The sequence below is a fragment of the Mus caroli genome, chromosome 4 (assembly GCF_900094665.2).
Source record: "Mus caroli chromosome 4, CAROLI_EIJ_v1.1, whole genome shotgun sequence".
Lineage (NCBI taxonomy): Eukaryota > Metazoa > Chordata > Mammalia > Rodentia > Muridae > Mus > Mus caroli.
The window spans coordinates 114,682,305-114,706,207 of NC_034573.1; the positions used below are offsets into that span (position 1 = coordinate 114,682,305).

At 49.4% G+C, this 23,903-nt stretch overlaps 2 protein-coding genes across 2 annotated transcripts in view; one reads left to right on the forward strand and one right to left on the reverse strand.

The window, feature by feature from the left end:
* The window catches only part of Epha10 (EPH receptor A10), a 35,523-nt gene extending 29,441 nt beyond the window's left edge, over positions 1–6,082 (forward strand). The window contains exons 9-17 of the mRNA XM_021161184.2: positions 206–264; positions 382–507; positions 1,304–1,489; positions 1,931–1,992; positions 2,204–2,407; positions 2,628–2,777; positions 2,930–3,123; positions 3,530–3,685; positions 3,865–6,082. Coding sequence (XP_021016843.1) covers positions 206–264; positions 382–507; positions 1,304–1,489; positions 1,931–1,992; positions 2,204–2,407; positions 2,628–2,777; positions 2,930–3,123; positions 3,530–3,685; positions 3,865–3,979 — 1,252 coding nt within the window. The 3' untranslated portion in view covers positions 3,980–6,082. The remainder of the gene's footprint in view (positions 1–205; positions 265–381; positions 508–1,303; positions 1,490–1,930; positions 1,993–2,203; positions 2,408–2,627; positions 2,778–2,929; positions 3,124–3,529; positions 3,686–3,864) is intronic.
* Positions 6,083–6,813: 731 nt separating this feature from the next.
* Positions 6,814–23,903, reverse strand: part of Cdca8 (cell division cycle associated 8) — a 17,867-nt gene continuing 777 nt past the window's right edge. The window contains exons 4-11 of the mRNA XM_021160240.1: positions 20,362–20,402; positions 15,572–15,644; positions 12,262–12,380; positions 10,574–10,638; positions 9,786–9,878; positions 8,805–8,931; positions 8,152–8,238; positions 6,814–7,365 (exon numbers count right to left, since the gene is read on the reverse strand). Coding sequence (XP_021015899.1) covers positions 7,321–7,365; positions 8,152–8,238; positions 8,805–8,931; positions 9,786–9,878; positions 10,574–10,638; positions 12,262–12,380; positions 15,572–15,644; positions 20,362–20,402 — 650 coding nt within the window. The 3' untranslated portion in view covers positions 6,814–7,320. The remainder of the gene's footprint in view (positions 7,366–8,151; positions 8,239–8,804; positions 8,932–9,785; positions 9,879–10,573; positions 10,639–12,261; positions 12,381–15,571; positions 15,645–20,361; positions 20,403–23,903) is intronic.

Genomic DNA, 23,903 nt, shown 5'->3' on the forward strand with positions numbered 1-23,903 from the left:
CCTGGAACTCACTTTGTAGACCAGGCTGTCCTCGAACTCAGAAATCTGCCTGCCTCTGCCTCCCGAGTGCTGGGATTAAAGGCGTGCGCCACCACGCCCGGCTGAGATTTTCTTTCTGAAGGGACCAAGAGGTGCTGCCCTGGGCGCTGGTGAAGTGGGAAGGGCTGGGGTCGCCTGGTGAAAGGATGCCTCTGTGTCCCCACAGGCCCTGCGATGGCAAAGGAAGTGGCAACGCCCATGATGAAGAGGAACTGTATTTCCACTGTGAGTTGTCCATGCCGCACAGACCTCTGTCTTTGGCTCCTTCCCAGCTGCCACCTCCTGTTATCCCAGCAATGAGGCCCCTTCCCTCATTCTCACTTTCTCTTCCTCTGTTCTCAGTCAAAGTCCCGACACGACGCACGTTCCTGGACCCCCAAAGCTGCGGGGACCCGTTGCAGGCTGTGCATCTGTTTGCCAAAGAGCTAGATGCCAAAAGCGTCACCCTGGAGAAGAGCCTGGGAGCAGGCAAGCCCTGGACCCCAGAAGCCTGGATCCATCAGGGAGCTCCGCCCACTGGCTAAACCCCACCCACCAGGCAACACCCACTATGGAAAGCCCCACGTTTTCGCCACCTCTTTTCTGAAAGCTTGTCCCCCACCCATGGCCCAAAGCCCCGCCTCTGCACTAAGGGCACCCCTTCCCAGAAAGCCCCTCGCCCACCTGAAGTATCTGTGGCTCTGCACTCTCTTGATCTGTTCCCTAGGTCACTGTGGGACATCTGCCTCCGGACCTTTCTCCAGGCAGTCTCAAATTTAGACCCAGGCTTTTATGGAGTAGTGAGGAGAGGTTTTTCCAGGAAGCTTCGGGCCAGACACACCTGAGGTCTGATGATGGATTAGCGGAGTGACTAAGAGGCTCACCCTCGTCAGCTCTGAACCTCAATTTCTTGCCTAAAAGGCTGCTATGGGAACTCCGCAGGCTCAGGGCACCTTGCTGGCTTGTTACTGTGCTCCAAGAAAAAGGCCTCTCCCCAGAACGCACGTCACAGAAGGCAGGAAGAGCTGTAGGGCAGGACAGATGTAGTTGTCACTTGCCCTGGGCTTTGCAGCATCTAATGACCTTTGATGGGCAAGCATGTGCAAAGTTACTGTGTCTCTGTCACACAGGAGACTAAGTAAGGCCAAGAGGAAAGAAGAAAAAAAAAGGAGACCAAGGTTAAATGCTTCAAGCTCAAGAGCTTCCTGGAAAGGACCCCATGAGCCAGAGTCACCTTGTTTCAGTCTACCCCATTTGTAGGTCTGAGATGCCTGTTTCTTCACAGGACGATTTGGGGACCTGTGCTGCGGCTGCCTGCAGCTGCCCGGTCGCCAGGAACTGCCCGTGGCCGTGCACACTCTGAGGGATGGCTGCTCAGACTCCCAGAGGCTCAGCTTCCTGGCTGAGGCTCTCACCCTGGGGCAGTTTGACCATAGCCACATTGTGCGGCTGGAAGGCGTTGTCACCCGAGGTAGGCCTGGCACTACACATCCCTGTGCTTAGCACACCCGAGGCAGGCCTGGCATTGCACATCCTTCGGGTGGGCATCAGGTGGGGTGCCCCTCTAGGCTATGGTGTGGGCCCAGGCACAAACCTTAGTTCACTTCCGCTTTAGTGACTCAGGATGGCCCCTGTCTTGGAGTGGCCATGCTGACCCCAGAATGACCTTCTCAATGGTCTTTCTCAGCTGACTCCTTGCAGTTTACTCTGACTTTGTCTCTGTCCCACTATGGACAGTTGACCTTTTTTTTTTTTAAACCTCAGCACCAGGGTGGGTGGGGGTGGGGCTGGGTGGGTGGCAAGATTAGAAAACTTGGCTTTGCTTCTGGCCCTTTGGGCTGAGGTGGAGGTGGTAGGGGGCGCTGTTCATAGGCAGAGGCAGTAACTCCGTGTGTCTCTGTCCCTGATACAGGAAACCCCTTGATGATTGTCACTGAGTACATGAACCTAGGGGCCCTTGACGACTTCCTCAGGGTGAGTAGCCAGTTGGAGCCCTGGGTGGAGAAGTATCGATGCCACAGGTTTTCTTGGCTCTTCTCTTTTCTTTTGGGGGTTGGGGTTGCCAGTGCTCCCGTTGGGCGGGCTGGCCCGATGCTCACAGTCCACCAAATCCCAGAGGGATGTAGACGCTCCCTGGGTGATCTGAGTGTACAAGCCCTGGCTTCAGTCCTCACCCGTCCCCTAGCATCACGAGGGGGAGCTGGTGGCTGCGCAGCTGATGGGTCTGCTGCCTGGGCTGGCATCGGCCATGAAGTATCTGTCGGAGATGGGCTACATTCACCGGGGCCTTGCAGCCCGCCGAGTGCTCGTCAGCAGCGGCCTCCTCTGTAAGATCTCTGGCTTCGGGCGCGGTCCCCGGGATCGAGCAGAAGCTGTCTACACTACCATGGTAAGGAGCCCCTTCTTTGCTCGCACGTGCTCTTTCTCTCCGTTCAGCCTCCTTCCCTGCCTGGTCTCTTCCCTCTGGTGGTACCATGCCTGCGTCAGCCTGGCAGCTTCCTCAGATGTGGAGGGGTGAGGGACTGGCTGTAGTAGGTGCTGGTGGCCTGCCTGGATGAAGCCTGCTGGTGACTTAATGCTTTCCTGCTCTGCCCTGCTTACCCACCTAGAGTGGCAGGAGCCCAGCGCTCTGGGCAGCTCCTGAGACTCTACAGTTTGGCCACTTCAGTTCTGCAAGTGATGTGTGGAGCTTTGGCATTGTCATGTGGGAGGTGATGGCCTTTGGGGAGCGGCCCTACTGGGATATGTCTGGACAAGATGTAAGTATGGCTCCAGCTCCCTGACCTCTTAGCAACCAGACCTCTCACTCCCATCCCGCCTAGAGTCCCAGGGATGGTGGTGGGTGGTAGTGGTGGTGGTGGTGGTGGTGTGGTGGAAGCATCCTGTCTGCTTCCCATCTCTGGGAGCCTAGGTAATCAAGGCCGTGGAGGATGGCTTCCGGCTGCCACCCCCCAGGAACTGTCCCTCCCAATTGCACCGACTGATGCTCGAGTGTTGGCAGAAAGACCCAAGTGAGCGGCCCAGGTTCTCCCAGATCCACAGCATCCTGAGCAAGATGGGGCAGGAGCCAGAACCCTCCAAGTGTGCCTCGACCACCTGTCTCAGGTACATCCTCACTGACCCCAAGCCAGACCAGCCAGCCAAACTATCACCTGTCTGTAACTATTCTCCCAAGTCCCCATGGCAACCAACCACCTCCTGGTACCTGTTCAGGTGTGAAGCTCAGCCCATTGTCCAGACCCATCTGACATCCCCACCTGCTTCAGGCACATCTTACCTCATCAGGCAGTCATGCCCTGGAATTTGCCCTTTAATCAGCTCAGCTTTCCACTTACTTGAGTATCCTGACCCACGTCTTCAGAGGCTTTTGGGTGCCCAAGAGAGGCACGATCATCACTGGGTGTGGTCATCTTACTTTTCCCCTTGTCTTTTCATGAGCTGCTTTTCAAGAGTGACTGGGTCTTATGCCACATCCTGGCTGTTGTCAGACTGTAGCTTCTCTGCTCCTCAGGCCTCCCACGCCCCTGGCAGACCGTGCCTTTTCTACCTTCCCCTCCTTTGGCTCCGTGGGTGCCTGGCTGGAGGCCCTAGACCTGTGCCGCTACAAGGACAACTTCTCTGCAGCGGGCTACGGGAGCCTAGAGGCCGTGGCTGAGATGACTGCCCAGTGAGTCTAAGAAGCCAAGGCCAGGGCTCAGGGAACCCAAGGGAGCCCCTTCCTACTTGGGAAAGCCCCACCTGTCCTGGACCTGGTTCCTGTCCAGAGAAGGGGAAGTAGTGGGTTGGTTCCATGGGATGGGTAGGAGAAGGATTGGCTCAGTTGGACATAACTATTCCTCCTTGCAGGGACCTGGGGAGCCTTGGCATCTCTTCCGCAGAGCATCGAGAAGCCCTCCTTAGTGGGATCAGTGCCCTGCAGACTCGAGTGCTACAACTACAGGGTCAGGGGGTGCAAGTGTGAGCAGCTCAGCCCTGCCCAAGGACCTGCAAGCTACACTCCCGTTGGGTGGGAGGCGTGCTCTTCCTTAGTGGGCCCTGAGCTGGTTGGTACCACGTTGTCCCATTTCATTTTTCCTCTCAACACCTTGCTGACCTAGTGGTCCTAAAACGAGGTTCAGATCCCTGGATAGAACCCCAGACATAACAGTAGGAAGGAGGTTAGGGTGTCAAGGGAAGATTGGGGTGTCAAGGGTGTTGGTTGGGGGAGAGAGTTTCGGTTGTTGTCCTGGCTCAGGCCCCTTGAGCTTCCACACTCAGTGGGGATTGGGCCTAATCAGTGGGCATCTCATTTCCCTAGAGAGCTTTTGACTTGCCAGGCAGAAAGGGTCCCTGAGAGAGACCCATTGGTTCTGGCAGGGACCACAGCTGCCTAGGCACCTGAGTACGGGAGCCTGAGCCAGTGGGTGGTGTCCCTTATGTCCTGTGCCTTGGCTAGGTCTATCTGTATACTGGTACCAAGGCCCTAGCAGGCAAGTGGTGCTGAGCTCAGGGTCTGGACCCCAGGGGAACACTCCAGAGCTGATGTCTTCTTGCCTGAGGGTAGGCAGTTCAGGATGAGAGCCAGGCTCCTACTTGGCCACACACAGTCCTGGTGCTTGCCCTAGGCCCGGATGTCTGATTTGATTGCAACTGATTTCAGAGGAGCACAATAGGGGTGTTCTTCTACATTCTGGAGGAGAAAGAGACTGAGGAAGGGGTGTGATAGGCTGGTCTAACCCCACTATATACTTGGGGAAGTCAGAGCCTATATATAGTCTCAGAGCCAGGGTCAATGCTAAACCAAAATCCAGGGAGAAGCCTAGCCCTGGAGAGAGTTTGCCCAGCCCTATGGTACTAGCACTCCTCCCTGGGAGCACAGTGAATCCTCTCTGGGTGAGCTCCTTCAGGCTGCTCAGTCCCTGTACACAACCTAAGAGTTTCCCTCCAGCGAGCCTCCCTGTATGATCTTCAGAGCGTTTGAAGGAGTATGGTGCTAAGCTGACCTATCTGCAAGGGCCTTGAGACCAAAGCCATCCCAGGAGGGCAGAAAGGCTGCTGGATGTGGACAGGACAATGGAGGTTAAGTTTAAGTTTGTCTACATGATCCCTGATAGATGCCTGTTTTGCTATGTAGGGAGGAGGGGTGGCATGGGATGAGACAGAGCAGGTGGGAGTGGAGAGGGGTAGGCGGGATAGAGAACACCTTTGGAGGGGATCCCCCCAGGCACAGGGGAATGGGCAAGATTGTGGATGTTTGTATAGCGGGGTGTCCAAAAAGGCTTCTTAAAGTCAAAACTGAACAAGGCCTTGCAGGGCAGTGTGTCCTCTCCTTGGGGTGAATGGCATCAGCAGGCTCAGGGTCCAAGCAAGGATGTCTTAACAGAGAGCCTGGAGGGGGGCTGTAAACCACACTGCATCTTTGAGGAGTACCGCAGAGTGGGGAGCAGTGGCTCCCAGCAGTGCCTTTGGCCTTGACCTGCCCTCAGCAGCAGCTCCCTCAGAGCCTCCCCCATTTCCAGCTGTCTGCTCCCTGGGCACCTGACTGAGCTCCGTGACTGGGGAATACTGGGACACTCCCACCTTTGACAGAACTGGGGTTATCGAAGCATCCCCACATGCTCTTCCTTCATCCTCCCTCTAGGGAAAACTGGCCCAACATCCAAGGCTCATGGGGACCAGTGCCCTGTCTTGGGTGATCAACCTCACCCTCATCTCCAGCTACATCAGTCATTAAGGTCAAACTCCTCCCCTCCCCAGCTGTTTGCAGAGGGGTCCCTGGCTGTGTTGGCAGGACTTCGGTGTCCAGGGTAGACCTCCCCTCTCATGAGGAGGTCCTAGAATCCTGAGGGGTCCCAGGCCTCATCCCTGCACAGGCACCAGCATGATACAGGGTGCTGGGTCACTGGGGACCCTCCCCAGATTTATTTTTATATATGGAGCTATTCACTGGACAGAGGGAGGTCACCCACCCAGGGGAGGGACTGGTTGTGGGTGGAGGCTCCTTTGCGGAACTCTAGAGATGTGTTTATATTTCTGGGTTCGATATACAGTACCAAGTAATAAAAACTTGTCTGTGTTATGGTCCTCCTGTGTGTCCTTGTTGAAGCACTGAGCAGTTGTGAGTGGGGACTCTGAACACAGAGCCTGGGTATGTGTGTGCCTGAGAACCTTCTTTGAGGGTGGTCTGTCTCTGGTATGAAGAATGCTAAGTATAGTAGAGACACAGGTCATGAGACTGGACACGGGCCAGGGGCACATGGGACACACTGGGGGTCACGAGGCTGCTTCACAAAACCTATCAAAGTGCTGGAGGAGGGGCCTACAGCCTTTGTGGAGCTGGGGACAGGGAATGCCGGGCTAGGTTATGGATGTGCATGGGAGTTGCTCCAAAACTGTTTAGGACACAGGTGGATGGCCATCTTGGACCTTGGAGCATAGATGTGAGCTAGAGACTGACCTCTAGGGTCACCACAGAAAGCTGAAGCCAGCACAGGAGGGAGGGAGGCCCCTCAGTGAGCACGGGGAGTAGGGGGGATCCTGGAGAGGCTCCAGCACAAGGTAGCTCAATGGAGGGACCCAGGAACCAAACTGCACGGAACAGTATCAGTGTAGAGAGGGAAGTGAGCCAAGTCCCACCCTCTGATGGTCCATCCTCCTAAGCTCCTGGGACAATGTGTGGGGAACACGCCTGGTCTGAGTTACCACAACCCTGAATCTTGGGGAAATGTTTCCACACTCCTGAGAAGGCAGCTGTCCAGGCATGCCCATGTAGCTGCAGCTCCCAAATAACCAGAGTGAATGCAGATGACCAAGGACTGACTTAAAACCACAGCAAACTAAGATTTATTGAAAACAGCAAGCTTTCAGTAGACAAATCAGCTGAGATGGTAACTGATGTGTATGAAAGCCTCAGCAACAGAAAACCAACTTGAAACACATCTGCCCATAGAGGCACAAATGACAACAGAACAGAACAGCGAGAGCCGTGCACCTGGACCTGCATGGAGCACAGACCCTACTGCTGACTGCATAGCCTGCCTGGGCCTGGAGGCCTTTAGGACAGTGCTCTAAGCAGTGTTTATCCCCGGTGGGACCTCAAACCATACAGTTCTCAGTCACTCCGCACCAAGGACACAAAGGCCCTGACTAGCCCTGTGCTCCCCATCTAAATTCCCACTAACTAGAAGTGTGCAGCAAGACACCATAGCTGTCAGAGAGACAAGCACCATTGCAGGTGTTGGCAGTGAAGCACCCCACAGAAGGACAGATGTGTGCACTCTGCTACTGCAGTCCCTGCTGCCACTTGTGTGCCCTGTTGTCCTCTCATCGGCCCGTCCGTATGCTGCTGCAGATCTGGGCAAGGCGGCTCTGAAACAAGGAAAGGTCATTCAAGATGTGCTCGGCACACTAGTCCAGTCAGCTCTTAAGTCTACTCAAGCACAGGATTGGTTTTAAAGATCTGTTTATTTTTATTGTATGTGTGTGGAGGTGTCTAGTGTCTGTGGAGGCCAGAAAATGCACTGGATCCCCTGAACTAGAGTTACAGATGAACTGCCATGTTTGCCGAAAGCCAAACCTGGGTTCTCTGCAAGCACAAGTGCTCTTGTCTCTCCAGCTTCCCAAGCCTGGATCTGAGTGGAGACTCATTTCTTTTTTTTTTTTTGTTTGGTTTTTTTTTGTTTGTTTGTTTGTTTTTCGAGACAGGGTTTCTCTGTGTAGCCCTGGCTGTCCTGGCACCCACATTGTAGACCAAGCTGGCCTTGAACTCAGAAATCGGCTTGCCTCTGCCTCCCGAGTGCTGGGATTAAAGGCGTGCGTCACCACGCCCGGCTGAGACTCATTTCTTAAACGAGGCAGTGAGGCACTCGGATGCTGGAGGATGACTCTCCCCTGATGTACGTATTAGTACGTATTAGGATCCCAGCTCCAGGCTTGTCCTACTCCTGTGGTACCTACCCTTCACTGATGTACACAGACTGGACTTCCAGCAGCCATGCCTTTAGCTCAGGCTTCCACCCACACCCAAGCACAGCTGACAGGCTGTTCCTCTTGAGAAAGAAGAGTAAAGTAAGAGCTGGACTGTGCTTCTCAGAATCCCACAAAGGCCAGTGTCAAGGGCAACCTCCTCCCTGTGGAGGCGAGTCTGGGACTCACCGAGAGCTTTCGAATGCTTCCCAGGGCCTCTGGATTCAGCTGAGCAATATCAATCCTCTGCAAGTCACTGGCCAATAACCGCAAGCTCTAGATGGGGGAGAAAGGGTGAAACACTCCAGTCAGCAGCCAGTGCTCGCTCCCAGGGTCTCCCTGATAGTCTGCATATAGTGACAGAAATCAGCCGGGATGGAGAAAGGACGATGCAGGTGGATGTTAGCCCTCAGGAGACAATGGCACCATCAGTACTGTCCGTGGACCACTAGCTGGGTTATCCAAGTACAACAGCACACATCCACATGGGAGGTCAGGCCCCTTCTCTCGTGCAGGCCAAACTGCTAACCTGCTCTCCAAAGCACCAACAAGCCAGGCCAGCTTGTTTTAGGATCTCTGGAGCCCCACTGTCCCACCCAGCCGTGCCTTCCTCTGCACTCCCTCTAGTGCCCACTGCTGCACACCCCACAGACGATGCTTCTCGCAGGCAGCAGAAGGCAGCTGAGGGGCAGATGGGCTTCGAGCCTGGGAGAGAACACTAGGCTCCGAGAGCTGAGGATCAGCCCTCTGAGGGCCTCTTCAGAGTCTCTGAAGCAAGTGTTGGTAAACACCTCAGGGAAGAGAGAGGTTGCACTGGCCTGCCTTTCCAGGGTGCCACTTACCGCACCGCCACCTATGGGCACACTGAGGGAGATCTCTTTGCTGTCTGCGAGAGGGCTGCCATTGATGGAGATGTTGTAAACTTGCTCTTTGGCTGCTGGAGTGCGTAGCCCTGGAGTCTTGAAGACCCTAAGGGGTGGAGAACTCTGTGAAGATGGCTGGGCAGACTGAATCATGACACAAACCCTTCCAAACTCATCTCATCTCAAGCACTAGTTTTCAAGTCACGTTTCTAAGAAGGCAAATTCTAAATTACAGGAGAACATTTTTCAAGCTGCAATGACTAAACACAGCTGGAGAAAGGAGGCTGCACTCAAACATGCATCCAGGAAAAGCCAACTTGTACCCAAGCAAATCCAAGACCAAAGCTCTGCACAGGTGCCCGCCCATTACCCACATGCGTGTGGTCCTGTGCTCCCGTCCTCAGGAGCTCTCAGGTCAAAGGCAGCTGATTCCCAGACTCCATCACACTGAGCCCCAGACCACCCTTCTCAAGACAGTACACTGTGGCTTTAAACTGGCTTTATAGCCAAGGATGACCTTGGGCTGATCTTCCTGCCTCCAACTCCAGAAGGCTGGGATTACCTGTTGGGATCACTAGGCCATGCTACCACCATGCCCTTAAAGACTGCACAGGTTTCCTGCAATCAACCAGCCCCCAGGGCAGGTATTAACTTCTGCTGTAAACAGTCGTGTTATGCTGGCTTCAGGAAAGGTGATATGACTTTCCTTCTTTCCGAAGGTACAGACGTAAGCAACTATTCCTATTTAAATGTCATCTGACCAGAGTGAGAGAGGCTAAAAGCAGAGGCTGCCCACTCACCACAGACCTATGTTCCTCGAGTGAGGATCGGGAGTGGGGTTGGGACAGGGGCCAACAGTGACCTCAGCTGTGCTCTGCGGTATCTCAGGGGCATCAGCTGTTCTACCCCGTGCTGTGCACTACTGGGCTCCCCAATCCAACTGTCACTCTCGGTACTCACCGGGAGTCAAACCTAGGTGTCATGCCTGGGGTTGGTTTCACCAGAGACGGCTCCAGCCTGCTCATAGCTGGCGTCACAAAGTCATGGCTTAACCTGCAGGTAAGATAGAGACAGCCATGAGGGGTTTCAAGTCACAGGTGCAAGGATGACAGTAGCCACAGAGGTCATGTCAGACGGTGTCCTGCACCTATCACATTGTGCAGCCTCCGAGCTGCCTGGGAGGGAGCACAGTTTACATTCATTATGGCTGCAGAAGTTCATGCCCGTAAGAACTTCCCTGCGATCACACAGTAGTGAGGAGCAGAGAGGCTGAGCCCCACAGTCTGTGGCAGCATGCGAATCCTCAGCCAGGTGGAAGAGCCTGTGGACCATGAGTGTGCACTGTGAAAGGCTCCATTCTCTCTGGCAGCTGGCTGCTATCTGTAGTCAGTGCCCTGATAGGGCCTGCTCTCCTTCAAGAGACATGCAGCCACAAGTCCTTGAATTGTACCTCCTTCCTCACAAAGGGTTCCTGTGGAGTCCAAGACCCATTTGAAACCATGCAGATTCCTAACTTAGCAGGGCCAGGAGGGTCATTTCAAGAAATTACAGGGCTGGAAAGGGGGCTCTATGGTTGGAGCACTTCCTGCTTTTCCAGAGGACCCAAATTCGGTCCCCAGTGCCCATATTAGGTGGCTCCAGCTGCTCCCCACTCATTCCCCAGAGCTTGTCTGCCTCTATTTCTGCCACACTGGAGGAGATTGGCCAAGGAAAGCAAACAGCACATCTCTTCCTGGAAGATCAGTCACCTTTTACTTCTGCCTCTTCCTTGTATGGACTGGGTTCTCTTCTTGGATGGAAGGCATCTTTTGACCTAAAGGCACAAACCTGAAGTCACTCAAAGCCTGGCAAAGGAGAAAGATAAAAAACGGAGAAGAACCAGGTTTTGAAAGGAAAAATAAAACTCAACCTAAGAAGGTTCGTCCCAGTTGAGCACAACAGCACCAGGTGGGCGGACATGGGGACAGTGAGTTTAAGGCCAGCCTGGGCTACAGTGAGACTGCCTTAAAAACCTAACCAAGCTAAATTATGTGAATTTAGTGATTAAAATATGTAGAACCTGAGAACTCTGAAATAGAGGATGTGGGCCAAGATTAAAGGGAACTCTTGTGTGTCTGCACGCGCACGCACCCAGACACAAGTGGCCCTGTGGAGAGCAGAGAGAGATGCTGGGTGTTTTCCTCCAGTGCCCCCTCCACCTTGTTCGAGACACTTGTTCTCTCACTGACTTTGGAGCTGGTCAGGGTGGCTCATTCCCACTATGTTCCTTAAAGTACCACTATAGGGTCACTCAGGACATCCCAGGTGCCCAATGCAGGGAACACTCTGCAGTCCTCATCTGATCTGGGAATGCCTGACAAGAATCCTGTGCATCTCCCCAGACCCTGCATCTCTCTTTCTTGTTGTCTGTGTGAGTTTTCATCAGGAATTCCTTTCCACCTCCCATCTAGTGCCCATATGAATGTATAAAGACCCAAGCATCAGAATCTCTCTCCTCTCTCTCCACCCTGCGGAGCTCCATGCTAGAATTCCATGTAGCCCAGATATCCTGAAAAGTCCCTAACTCAGCAGGGCAGGCAGCTGGCAGGTGCAGCCCTGGCACCTTAACCAGCCACTCTGCCTCCAGGGTCCTACAGCCACTGGATAGCAGCTGTCTGCTCCAGAGAGCATTGATCATCTCAGCTTCCTCATTTCTTAGGCCAACCGAGCATACGTCGTTCAGAGAACTCACCCCAAAATAATCCCTACTCTTTTTTTTTTTTTTTTCAAGGCATTGAACTCCAGGTTATCCTGGCTGGGTTCCCTGTCCTCTTCCATTTATTCTGAGTAGTTTTGAAATATCACCGGCTCTTACCATTGCCTAGCTGGCAGAACGGAAACTCAAGCTCGGGCCACTGGGCCCTCCATTATCTGGTCTCAAACCTCTTCCTGTTCCTTGGAAAGATTTTCCCTCGCCTGTCCCAAGCTGTTGTCCCCTACTTAACTAGCGAAGCTCGCTCTGAAAGGAAGGACTGGCTGTGTGTGTCCTAACGTTTCCCACTCCCTCCTCTTCCCAATGCACTTCCCACTTGTCCGACAGTGACCTGTGCTATCAACTGACACTGAGTGCAGACTTCTCAACCTATGAGCTCTGCCAGCACAGCACTGGGTTTCACATTGAAAAAAAATTGCTTTATGCACACGGGTGTTTTGTTTGCAGATATGTATGTGCGTAGCATTGTGTGCCTGGGGGCTGTGGAGGCTAGAAGATGTCAGAAAGCTTGGAACTGGAGTTATATAGTTGTGAGCCACCACATGACACTAAGAAATGAACCCGGGTCTTCTGCCAGAGAAGCCCATGTGCTAACTGCCAAACCATCTCTCCAGCCTCACCCCACACATTTCTGTATTTGCATATTTCCTGTTAGCACATATTCTTAACTACTTGACTCCCTACTTTTGCAGATCGAAGATTCTTATGGCTCTTTCTTGTTCTTCCTCCTCCTCTTCCTCCTCCTTCTTCTTCCTCTTCTTCTTCTTCCTTTATCGATTCCTCCACCTCGATTACCTTTCGCTCTATAAGAAACAGTTTTAGGAGTTATTTCTGTGAGAACCTGTTCTGCTCAGCGGGGTTCATAGCACTGCCTTCCACGTAAAAGCCCCTTAAAGATGAGAACTTGCTATTTCCACTGGAATCATTCATACATCTTGTTTTTTGGTTTTTCGAGACAGGGTTTCTCTTTATAGCTCTGGCTGTCCTGGAGCTCACTTTGTAGACCAGGCTGGTCTCGAACTCAGAAATCCGCCTGCCTCTGCCTCCCGAGTGCTGGGATTAAAGGCGTGCGCCACCACGCCCGGCTCACTCATACATCTTAAACATCCCTGGTAATCCTTGTTTCTTCCAAGATAATTACGTCATTTATAAATAGTAATGTTATAACTAGTAGTTCTTAACTTGTGTTTCATATTGCCAATGGGCCTTTTGTTCATTCGGTCCACAAATAACAACTACAGGCACAGATTTAGTTGCCTCAGTTACAGACAAGGCAACCAGCGAGTTTTCCTTAAAGCTGGCTGGACTAGAAAGCCGCAGCACCAGGTCTCACGCTCATCTCAGTTTCTTCTTTAGTAATTTTTCCATTTGTGGTGTGTGTGTGTTTGTTTTTGAGATAGGGCCTTGCTACATACCCTTGGCTGGCTTCAAATTCACTATATAACCCAAGCTGCCCTCGAACTTGGAATTCTCATGCTTTAGCGTCCCAAGTTCTGGGTTTAGAAGTGTATGCCATCATTTTGGGCCAACTCTGTCTTATTCAGAATGCTGAACTAGCCCTACAGTACTATTATGTAGTTCTTCAACTACTCCGATTGTTGATTGTTAATTTTTATTTTATGCGTGCAATACATAAAATTATGTATACATCACATGCCTACCTGGGGCCGAGGAAGTCAGAGGAGGGGATCAGATCCCCTGGAACTGGAGTCACAGGTGTGACCTACCACATTAGTGCTGGGAACTTAATTTGAATCCATTGCAAGGGCAACAAGTGTTATTAACCATGCCCTCTCTAGCCCTCTAGGAAATCTTTTATACAAGGATTTAAACAAAGGCAAACAATCAACCAATCAGAGTGGTTGAAGCATGTGTGCATGCGTGCATGTTTAGCCCAGGCTGGCCTCATACTCACTGTAGCTGAGGCTGAGCTTGAACTACTCAGACCCCTGCCTCCACCTCCCAAGTACTAGGATGACAGGTGTGTGTCCCACCAAGTATGGTTTTGTTGTTCATTTTAAAACAGCTTCCTACATAGCTGTAACGTCAAAGAGTTATAAGAACACTTGTTAACCGTTGGTTGATGATGGCCCTGCTGTATTTAGTCTTGGGGTGAAATCAGAAGACACAGTCCACCTGCTAACCCCTCAGCCAAGCAAAACTTGCGGAACTCAAAGAGAAGGTGGTATCATCTAAACACCTAAGTGACAGTGGAGGCCAGAAGTAATGGTGTACACGTTTAACTCCAGTGTCTGGGAGGCAGGGGCAGGTGGACCTCTGCCAGCTCAAGGCCAATCTGATCTATATAGTGAGTTCCAGGACAGTCAGGGTTATGTAGACAGATCCCATCTTTTTTTTTTTAAAAGATTTATTTATTTATTATATGTAAGTACACTGTAGCTGTCTTCAGACACTCCAGAAGAGGGCGCCAGATCTCATTGCGGATGGTTGTGAGCCACCATGTGGTTGCTGGGATTTGAACTCTGGACCTTCGGAAGAGCAGTCGGGTGCTCTTACCCACTGAGCCATCTCACCAGCCTGACAGATCCCATCTTAACAAAACAAAACCCAAACAAACAAACAAACAGATAGTGGACCTAGCACACTGAACAAGACTAGGAACTCTGAGTCCTATCCTATGTGCAGCAGGCAAACACCCGTGCTCTCTTCAGTCTACAGGACAGGTGTAGTGGACAGAGGCTCACAGAATTAGCAATGGTTCAGGTTCAGTGCTAATCAGCCCAGAAAGTGGCCTGCACATCCAGGCCATGGTTCAGGCCTGCCTTCATCTAGGTTGAATGCATCGAGCTGCCACTGAGCAATGGCAGTGACATGTGGTCCAGTTCTTTTTTTTTTTTTAAACTGAGACAGGGTTTCTCTGTGTAGCCCTACTGTCCTGGAACTCACTCTGTAGACCAGGCTGGCCTCGAACTCAGAAATCCGCCTGCCTCTGCCTCCCAATTGCTGGGATTAAAGGTGTGCACCACCACTGCCCCGCTTTAAGGTACAGGTTTTAATTCACTCAGCCTGATTCCATGCTCATTACTTATAGCTTGGCTTCCCAAGGGGCTGACAAGATGGTTCAGTGGGTAAACTTGCCACCATGCCTTATATCCTGAGTCCAGTCCCTTTGATCCATGTCTACAGGAGAACCAGCTACTGTAATTTGTCCTACCGGCACACACCACCCTTTTCCCAAATAAGTAAATGTAACAAGTCTCACAGCATGGGGCATACATGTGAGAAGATTTTGCACAGGCAGATCTATGAATGCAGTCACAATTTAATGCTGACAAGTGTTTCTCTGAGATTCTCTTCAGGCCTGCTGAGGATGCCAGGGAGTCTCCCTTATACTTCTGGAGAAAGTGCACAGGCACCGAGGCCCGTCTTCAGCACAGACTTCCCTCTCCTTTCATTTTTACTTTAGCTCACACATTAGTCTTGCAACCACTGAATACCGTGACCCAAATCAAAATTTTATACTTAACAGAGAGACACTAGTGAGGCCTGGTCTGAGAAGCCAACAAAGCTCCCTGGACCTCAGCTCTTTGTTCCACAAGGGTTTGAAATGCCCTTACACCAGGCATGCTGGCACTGTCTCTAACCTCAGCACTGAGGCAGGAGGATAGACAGCTCCAGGCTCACTTATGCTGCACACTGAGACTCTGACTTACACCATTAAAGGTCTCGAGAGATGGTCAGTGGATACATGCTTGCCATGTAAACAAGTGTGAGGAACAGAGTTCAGACACGTAGAACCCAGGGAAATGCCCGTCCATAATCCCATGGATGGAGACAGGGCATGTGGCAAGTTGGCTAACGAAGAGGTAAGCTCTGAGTTCAGCAAGAGACTCTGTCATTAAAGTGGAGAGTGGCTAACACCCAAGGTCAGCAGCCTCTGCCTCCACACACACTCACACATTTATCTGTGCTCTCACACACACCATAAACATATACAAACAAAATTATACCAAAAAAGGGGGAAAGTACTCACTTTTAACAGATTTCAAAGGTGTCTGAATAGCTTCAGCTGTTAAATTGTTTATTTCTGTGATGTCTCGATCAGCCTGTGACAAACAGCCAAAAGTAGTATAAGAAATAATAAGTATAAGCCAGCACATATAAGAAATAGCAAGTTAAGGTACAAATGAATTATAAACCTACCACACAACGCAAGACCAAAGATCTTGCCAATAACCTGCTTCTGGCTACACATTCATTCTTTCCTTGTTCTATTTCCTTGTCTCTTCTGTCATTCCTCAGAGGAAGGCTACGATTAATTACTTCACTTGTTTAGAAGGGAGTGTGTGTGTGTGTGTGCATGTATATGTACACACATACATGCACATGTATGTATGTATGTTTTTATACACACATACACACTCTTTGCAAAATTCAAAACCCTTTTTCCATTTTATTTGTATACTAGTTGTTTGAGACAGGGTCTCCCTACTCAGCCAAGAGGACACTGAGTTCGTGGTCAGTCCTTTCTTCATGGGACACTTGTAACCATGACTTGACACAGGAGGATGAGTGGATCAAGATCGCAGAGAGGGATCAGGAGGTCACTCTGAGACTGTCTATGCTCAGCAAGAAACAGTTCTCTAACAGACTAATGTTGTCTACCATGCTGTTAAAAAGGAAGCGGGACACTGCTGCCAACTTTGCACCATCTGTATGTAGTAATGACGGTAGGCTTCGAGCTCACTGCTGGTGGCAGGCCACTGACACAGTGTAAGAGTTAACACCACAGGCCTGACTGCAAGGTTGGATCTTGGCTGTCTACTGAGACCAAGGATTCCAGGAGTCCTAGAATAGCTCTCTCTGTGCTTAATTTTCATGCAAATAAAGTTTACATGTTATTAACACCTGCCTTTCTATGTCAAGTGTCTAAGACTCAGTAATTCTATATGGCGTCTTGAATGAGCTTGTGTGCTAAGACAACAGTTCAGGTACATTGATTTAAGCTTGTCCTGCGACTCCACTGGAGGGAGACTCCTGGAAGCTTATACCTGGCTTCCCCTGGTTTTGTTTTGTTAAGACAAGGTCACTCTATGAATCCCTGGCTATCACAGAATTCACTATGTAGACTAGGCTGGCCCCTATCTCCAGAGATCCAGCTACCACTGCTCCCGAATGCTTGAATTAGCGGGATACACCACCATGTCCAGATGCGTGACTTCCTCTGAACTACATGGGACACGTCCTATTGTCCCTTGCTCACTGTTTTGTACTCTTGGGATAAGTGTCATCGCCATGTGTATAACTATAGGCTGAGGCCTGTGAGTCTTCCTAGGGAATCACTACACCTGAAACTCCACCATTTGTAAGGCTGAGGAAGGAGGACCAACATGCTCAAGGAGAGCCTGGCTATTCGGAGCCCCAATAAATCTAGGCCAGAGCTTTGGGGTCAAAGTATCATTCCTTCCCTAGGTTTCAAATCAAAGCTAAAGTTGGGATCCTCTCAGTTTGATGTGGTAGTGTTGGATCTCCCACACTGCAGCACAAGGCTTATTTGCAGTTCTGTATTATCTAAGTAACTTAAAACAAGAGAGACATATTAGCTAATGAGTGTGAGTCATCTCGAATGTTTTGAAACATTAAATCTGGCTCTCTGCAGGGGGATGAGTCATGGAACCTATTGCAATGAGACAGAGTGTGGACTAAGATGCTTTACTGGCTCCTGGTCTGCCCACGTGTTTCCACCCTTCTATAGCACAGGTCCCCAATGCTTTACCTCCCTAACTCAACACTGGCTTCTAACTAACATAACTGCTGAAGCTGATGGATGCCTGCTACTCAGTGAGACTATGAACCCTAAGTCACTGTATCCTTTCAACCAAAGACTCCAGTTTTGATGAACTCATACAAACTATGATAAACTTTCTTCCCACGAAAATAGACAAGTGTGTGGACACACAATTTATATACAATTTTATCATGCCAACATACTCTGTGGAAGTCAATGGCAGACTAGTTCCCAACTCTGCCCAATAGAACTTTCTGCAAGGCCAAGATCATTCTTTGTCTGTCCTGTTCGAAATGGCAGCAACTAGTAACATGGCTGCTGGCCATCACAGATGTGGCTACTGTCTGAACAAATGCATCCTTCATTTTTGCCTCTCTTTGCTGCCCTCAGCCTTGGGATGGTGCTAGGAGAGAATATAAAAAGTTGTGGTGTGCTGAGCCTCTAGGGAGTATCAGTATCACTCAGCAGGGTGGCGTGACAAGGCCAGTCAGTCTCTATGTTACCCAGTCTCCTAGGCTTGCTCACAACTTAATAGATTTAAAGGCATTTAACCTCTAAGGTTCTCTACTTCCCTTGCAAGTTTAGGGTAAAAAAAACCACAAGGAAGCTATCAAAACGGAACTGATTCCCTCTGACGGTTTAGGAATGACAAGTCCACCCTTTCCTATGATACTCTGCATAACACGAACCATGTCTGTGATCAAAAGTACCATCTATCTAAGAATGCTATCTGGTCCTGTGATCCTCCCCACGACCTACCTGACAGCAGCCTTAAGTTCCCTTCCCTTCCATTCTGATCCATGGCTACAAATAGGGTCCCCACTACTGTGTGAGCCAAAGCTGCTCTCTCAACCCAGAGAAATACTTTAACTTCATGTACTCATGGGTGTGTGCACATGTCTAAGCCTTCATGTGGTCAGAGGACACCTTTGATCAAATGCTCTTCTCCTTCTACCTTCTATCTGGGCTCCAGGTATTTAACCCAACTTGCCAGTTGTAATGTCTACCTACTGAGCCATTTTGCCAGCCCTCCATCGGGCAGTTTATGATATTGAATTTTCTTTCTTTTTTTTTTTTTTGGTTTTTCGAGACAAGGTTTCTCTGTGTAGCCCCGGCTGTCCTGGAACTCACTTTGTAGACCAGGCTGGCCTCAAACTCAGAAATCCACCTACCTCTGCCTCCCGAGTGCTGGGATTAAAGGCATGCGCCACCACGCCTGGCTAGTTTATGATAAAAATTACTACAAAGGGGAAAGAGAAAGATTGTGGGGGAAAGAAATATCCCTTCCCAAATACACTTCTCTGGCACCTTTCCAGTTGGTTACTCAGACTTACAGGCTTCTATGGGTGGACCCAGGCTACCTCTGAGAAGCTCTTTGGTGAAATCCACTCCACCTTCTCTGCAGTAGCAAACAGCAGAGGCGGGCAGAGCCTTGTCAGCAGAGGTCCCAGCTGCCTAAGAAGATCTGCACAGGTAGACTGCAAGGCTAACGCTGGCCCAGGCAGAGGTTAGCTGGATGGCCTAGGAGACAGCTTGTGTAAACAGGATGACCTCTGATCTCCTTGGGCTCTTTTCCTCACCTCCCATGATGTGCAGTCACCTCTTTCCCTCCAAGGGTCTCAAGCCCCTATGTATAAGCCCTTACTTCAAGTTTCTTTCCCTACCCTCTGATGAATCCCCATGTTCATCTACATGTGTACGTTTATAAGTAATCCAACCATTTCCAGTTTACTTCATAGATTAACATTATTCATCCTTCAGAGGAAAGAGGAAACACACAAACTTCCCTACCAAAGTGTTAGGGACAGGCCACAGAACTCCCATGCCCTTCTGCTATGCACTCCCACCCACCCCGGTGGCTCTTGAACCCTGTTTGTTTAGGGGCGTGTGGAGGAACACAGGCATGGCTGACTGTTGGCCACAGGCGATCAGCTTACTTTTAGGCCTTTATTCCATAGGATGTGCTCTGAGCTCCAATCCTCTGAGGGTATAGCTGAGTTCCCTGGCAAACAGCACCCCATCCAGTGTGCCTGAGGACTTTCTATAGGTCACTTCATTAATATAGACCCAGGCAAGGCTAGCAGATGTTCACTGTGACTAGCAAAGAACTCCTACCACTGTGACCATGGAGCTGCACAGGACAAAAGGCCAAATATTCTAATACAAGATGCTCTCATTTCTGTAGTCTTATGAAACTAAGAGGGCAGGGAGTAGGGACTGGACAGACAACTCTGGTTGAAAGCACTAGTTGTTCTTACAAAGGACCCAAGTTCAATTCCCAGGACCTACCTACATGGTGGCTCACAACCTTCTGTAACAGTTCAAGGGATCCAACACCTTCTGACATCCATAACCAAGCATGCATGTGGTACACATACATACATGCAGGCAAAAATATAAGGATTTAAATAAAAAAATCCTTAAAAAGGTAAGGCAATATAGAACATGTGGGCAAGAAGGTAGACAAATCTCCAAATATGCATATAACCCTGTGTTCCTTGGTCCCATGGAGGTAGGCAGGAGGATAATGAGTCCCTGGCCAGCCTGTGTGAGACTGACTCAGGAAATCAAAAAGTAAATAAGATGGAGTAGCATTTGTGTATAACTTAAAATGTCTTATAGTTTGTTTAAATTTTCTCTAAACAAGTCAGAACACTTAACGTGAGGTAAATCCTATATAAATAGTTGCTCAGTTGTAGCCCTTAGAGAATAAGTATGTAAATATTTAGTGTAGATACAATCTATTTTTTCTGAACATTTCTGACCCATGGTTTGTTGCAAGCCCAGAGAAGCAGCTCACAGATGGAAGGAGGGACTGTCACACAGCACACTCCTTTTTTAGGACTGAGATCTATTTGGATTTCATGTATACAGTAAGGACACAAGTATAATGTTTTTCAGTTGACACAGATAATATCCCCTGACAAAACCTTTTCTACAGTAGACACGCAGTAGTTGGATTTTTTTTTTTTTTTTTTTTTTTACAGAATTAAACTTACAAACTGACCAACTCAAAACCAAAATGGTTCACTTACTTTTGCTGCCTCTTCCAGAGCCTGCTTGTTTCCTCCTAGGGCTTAAAAAGAACATCATATTTTGTTACTCTCAGGTTTGAATGATACTGCCTTTCTAGCACCACCAATTTTCTTTCTCACAGTCTGACACCAGTCTGTGTTACAGAATATTTGTGAACCCCAGGACTGTGTTATTTAATCAGAGCAGCAAAGCCTTCCCTCTAGTACTATCTTGAGATCTTTCTCCAGTGAGACCCTCCCTGTCGTAGCTAGTGGCTCTACCATCTCTGTCCTCAGAGTTCCTCTTGTTTCCTAAACAGGCTATCCTCAGACTCAGAGCTTGGATATAAGTATTTCTTCTGATCAGTAGACTTTTCTGTATCTTAAAAACTTCTATTCATTCTATAAAACTCAGCTCAAATGCCACATTAAAACTACTTCAGCTAGGTGTGGTGGCACACACCTTTAATCCCAGCACTGGGGAGGCAGAGGCAGGCAGATTTCTGAGTTCGAGGCCAGCCTGGTCTACAGAGTGAGTTATAGGACAGCCAGGACTACACAGAGAAACCCTGTCTCGAAAAATGGAAAAAACAAAACAAAAAAACCTACTTCCAACTGTAAATACTTATGTACAAAGTACAGCAAATTATTCAAAAGCTACTAAAGCTACTTAGATGTCTACTCCCGCCTGAACTGACTTCCAGATACTATCCCTTGGTCCTGGCAAAAAGATATAGAATGAAAGCTTAGGTGAGCTCCTCATTACAAGTCTTCACGGTCCCAAAAGTGATGGAGCACGCCTTTAATCCTAGTACTTAGGAGGCAGAGGCAGGCGGATCTCACAGTCTGACACCAGCCTGTGTTACAGAATATTTGTGAACCCCAGGACTGTGTTATTTACTAGAAAAACTCATTTTTAGTTGTGTGGCTCAGCCTTAACACACACCTTTAATCCAAGAGCTTTTTGCTTGAGTACTGTAAATATGACTAAACAGAGTCAACCATAGGGCAACCAGCTGACAGGAAGTGAGCATACGATTATTAGGAAAAACCATAGAGAGTAAGAACAAGTCAGGAGGGTGGATAGAGAGACATACAGGAAGTAGAAGGGAGGAGCATTCAATTTGAAGGTTTCTTGAGATGGCCTGGGAGAGGCATGCCTTTTGGGATATCAGCTGAGGGGGGAGGTCAGCTGGGTGCTCTCTCTGCCTCTCTGAGCTAGCAGGATCTCACCTCAGCATCTGGCTCCCAAGTCTTCATAGGGAAAATCAAACTATTGAGATTTTGTTAAATCAATAAGCCTGGTCTAGAGAATGAATTCCAAGACAGCTGGGGCTACACAGAGAAACCCTGTCTCAAGAAAAAGACAAAAACAAAACAATGACCACAATTAAAAAAAAAAAAAAGACAAAGAACTCCTCATAGAATCCAGGGTCTACAGTTAAGATCCTGGGCCTTACAGACAGAATGATGGGGAACAAACAGACTCTGCCTCCATATGTGAGAACCTGAGTAATGTATCTCTCTGGGCCCCAATGTTATCATTCTAAAACTGGTCTACTTGCCAGCATGGTGGCACATGCCTTTAATCCTAGAACTTTGGCAGGTGGATCTCAAGTGTGTTCAAGGCCACCGTGATTTACATAAGAGTTCCAGAATAGCTGGGGTTATTAGGGCTACAAAGAGAGCCTGTCTCAAAAACAAAACTGGCTCATCCTATTAATGCTTATTCAGTTCATACTTACTGGCTGCTACTCTCATCTTGTTTGTAGTACTTTATTTCTAAATTCTGTATGAATTTTTAAGTGGTCCTTCTCCACTAGCCCTGTGGTGGGGACAATGTCTGCTTTTCCTAGGTGCATCTTTAGTGCCTAGCCTAGTGACTGACACTTAACTTTGTGGAAATGAATGAACAGAAAGATTAACAAGGCATGACAGAAGAATCTTGTTAGCAAAACGTGCCCTTGCACCTAGGAACGAGGAGACACACTGGCAGATACAGTGATGAGGAAGGCAGAGGAAGCAGCTGGAGAGAAAGGAGCCTCCATACTTCCTCAGGGGTTTCACAAATGGCGGGAAATGGGCTGGCGTTTTCCCCTGGTCAGAAAACCACTCTCATCTTTTTTTTTCTCCTCGAGACAGGGTTTCTCTGTGTAGCCCTGGCTGTCCCAGAACTCACTCTGTACTGGCCTCTGTCTCCCAAGTGCTAGGATTAAAGCGTGCGCCACCACTGCCCGGGTGTGATTATCTTGTTATGTTCACCTGGCAACCGGGGCTTTGTTTCAGAAGGAGACTAACTTGTTCTGCTTATGTTCTGCTTCTGTAACTCCGCCATTTTGCTTGCTAAATCCCCCATTTGGAGACCCCCCTACCACTGTAAGAGACTTGACTTCCTCACATCCAAATGCTGATCTCTCAAACCCTGCCTTAGGGGGAGGCAGCCTGTGTACACTAATGAAAACGCTTGCGTTAATTCATCTGGCCATGATGATTTGTGATTGGTCTTTTGTTTTTTGTTCTTCGAGACAGGGTTTCTCTGTGTAGCCCTGGCTGTCCAACTCACTCTGTAGACCAGGATGGCCTCGAACTCAGAAATCCGCCTGCCTCTGCCTCCCAAGTGCTGGGATTAAAGGCATGTGCCACCACTGCCTGGCCCACTCTTATCTTTGTAGTTCACAAGACAGAGCTGTTTGAGGATATTGTTCGAAATGAGCTCTGACAAAAACCAAATAATTTTTCTCTTAATTTATTCATTCATTTTAGAAGGCTGAATTTGTACAAGTATTTCCCGGATGTGTGAAAATTGTGTGAAATTGACATTTCAGTGTGCCCAGAAATCAAACTCATCACGGCTCTTTTGGAACTGTAACAGAAATGCAGTTCCAGAACTCGAAACTGTCTGTTACCTGGCCTGCTAAGGACAGTGGTTTGCCTACCCACGGGCTGAATGGCAGGCAGTTTCCAGTGGGACTGAGCAGTAGGGTCTCCCCAAAAGATGGATGTGTTCTACCGAAACACTCCCCCTGGACACAGAGATGCTGAGAAGACATGGTGCGTCCTGCTCTTACAGTTCTCTCCCTCCGCTGTTAAGCTGCAGGACAACTCTTACTGTCCTACTGAGTGACTGCATCCTTGCCTATTGGCAGGTAGGCTAGCATAGGTTAGGTCATGTCAGTGCAGAACAGCCTCCCCCAACCCCTGAAAACCTTCAATTATCAGCTCACTTTGTACTACAAATTTGAGGTCTCGGCTTCGCCCCTCTTCCTTCAGGCCTCCATCATGCTATTTCTGGTATATCTCTTCTAAAGCTCTCCCATTCAACAGGGAAGGTGAGATGCACTGTCCTGATAGCGCTCATCTGAAGGGTAATTCATGCCTACTTCTTTCCTATGGGCCCACCATCCTTTTATAAGTTATGACAGATGGCAATTTCCCACCAGTGGTTATTTTAGACCTTATTAAGAAGGGGACATCTGCCGGGCGTGGTGGCGCACGCCTTTAATCCCAGCACTCGGGAGGCAGAGGCAGGCGGATTTCTGAGTTCGAGGCCAGCCTGGTCTACA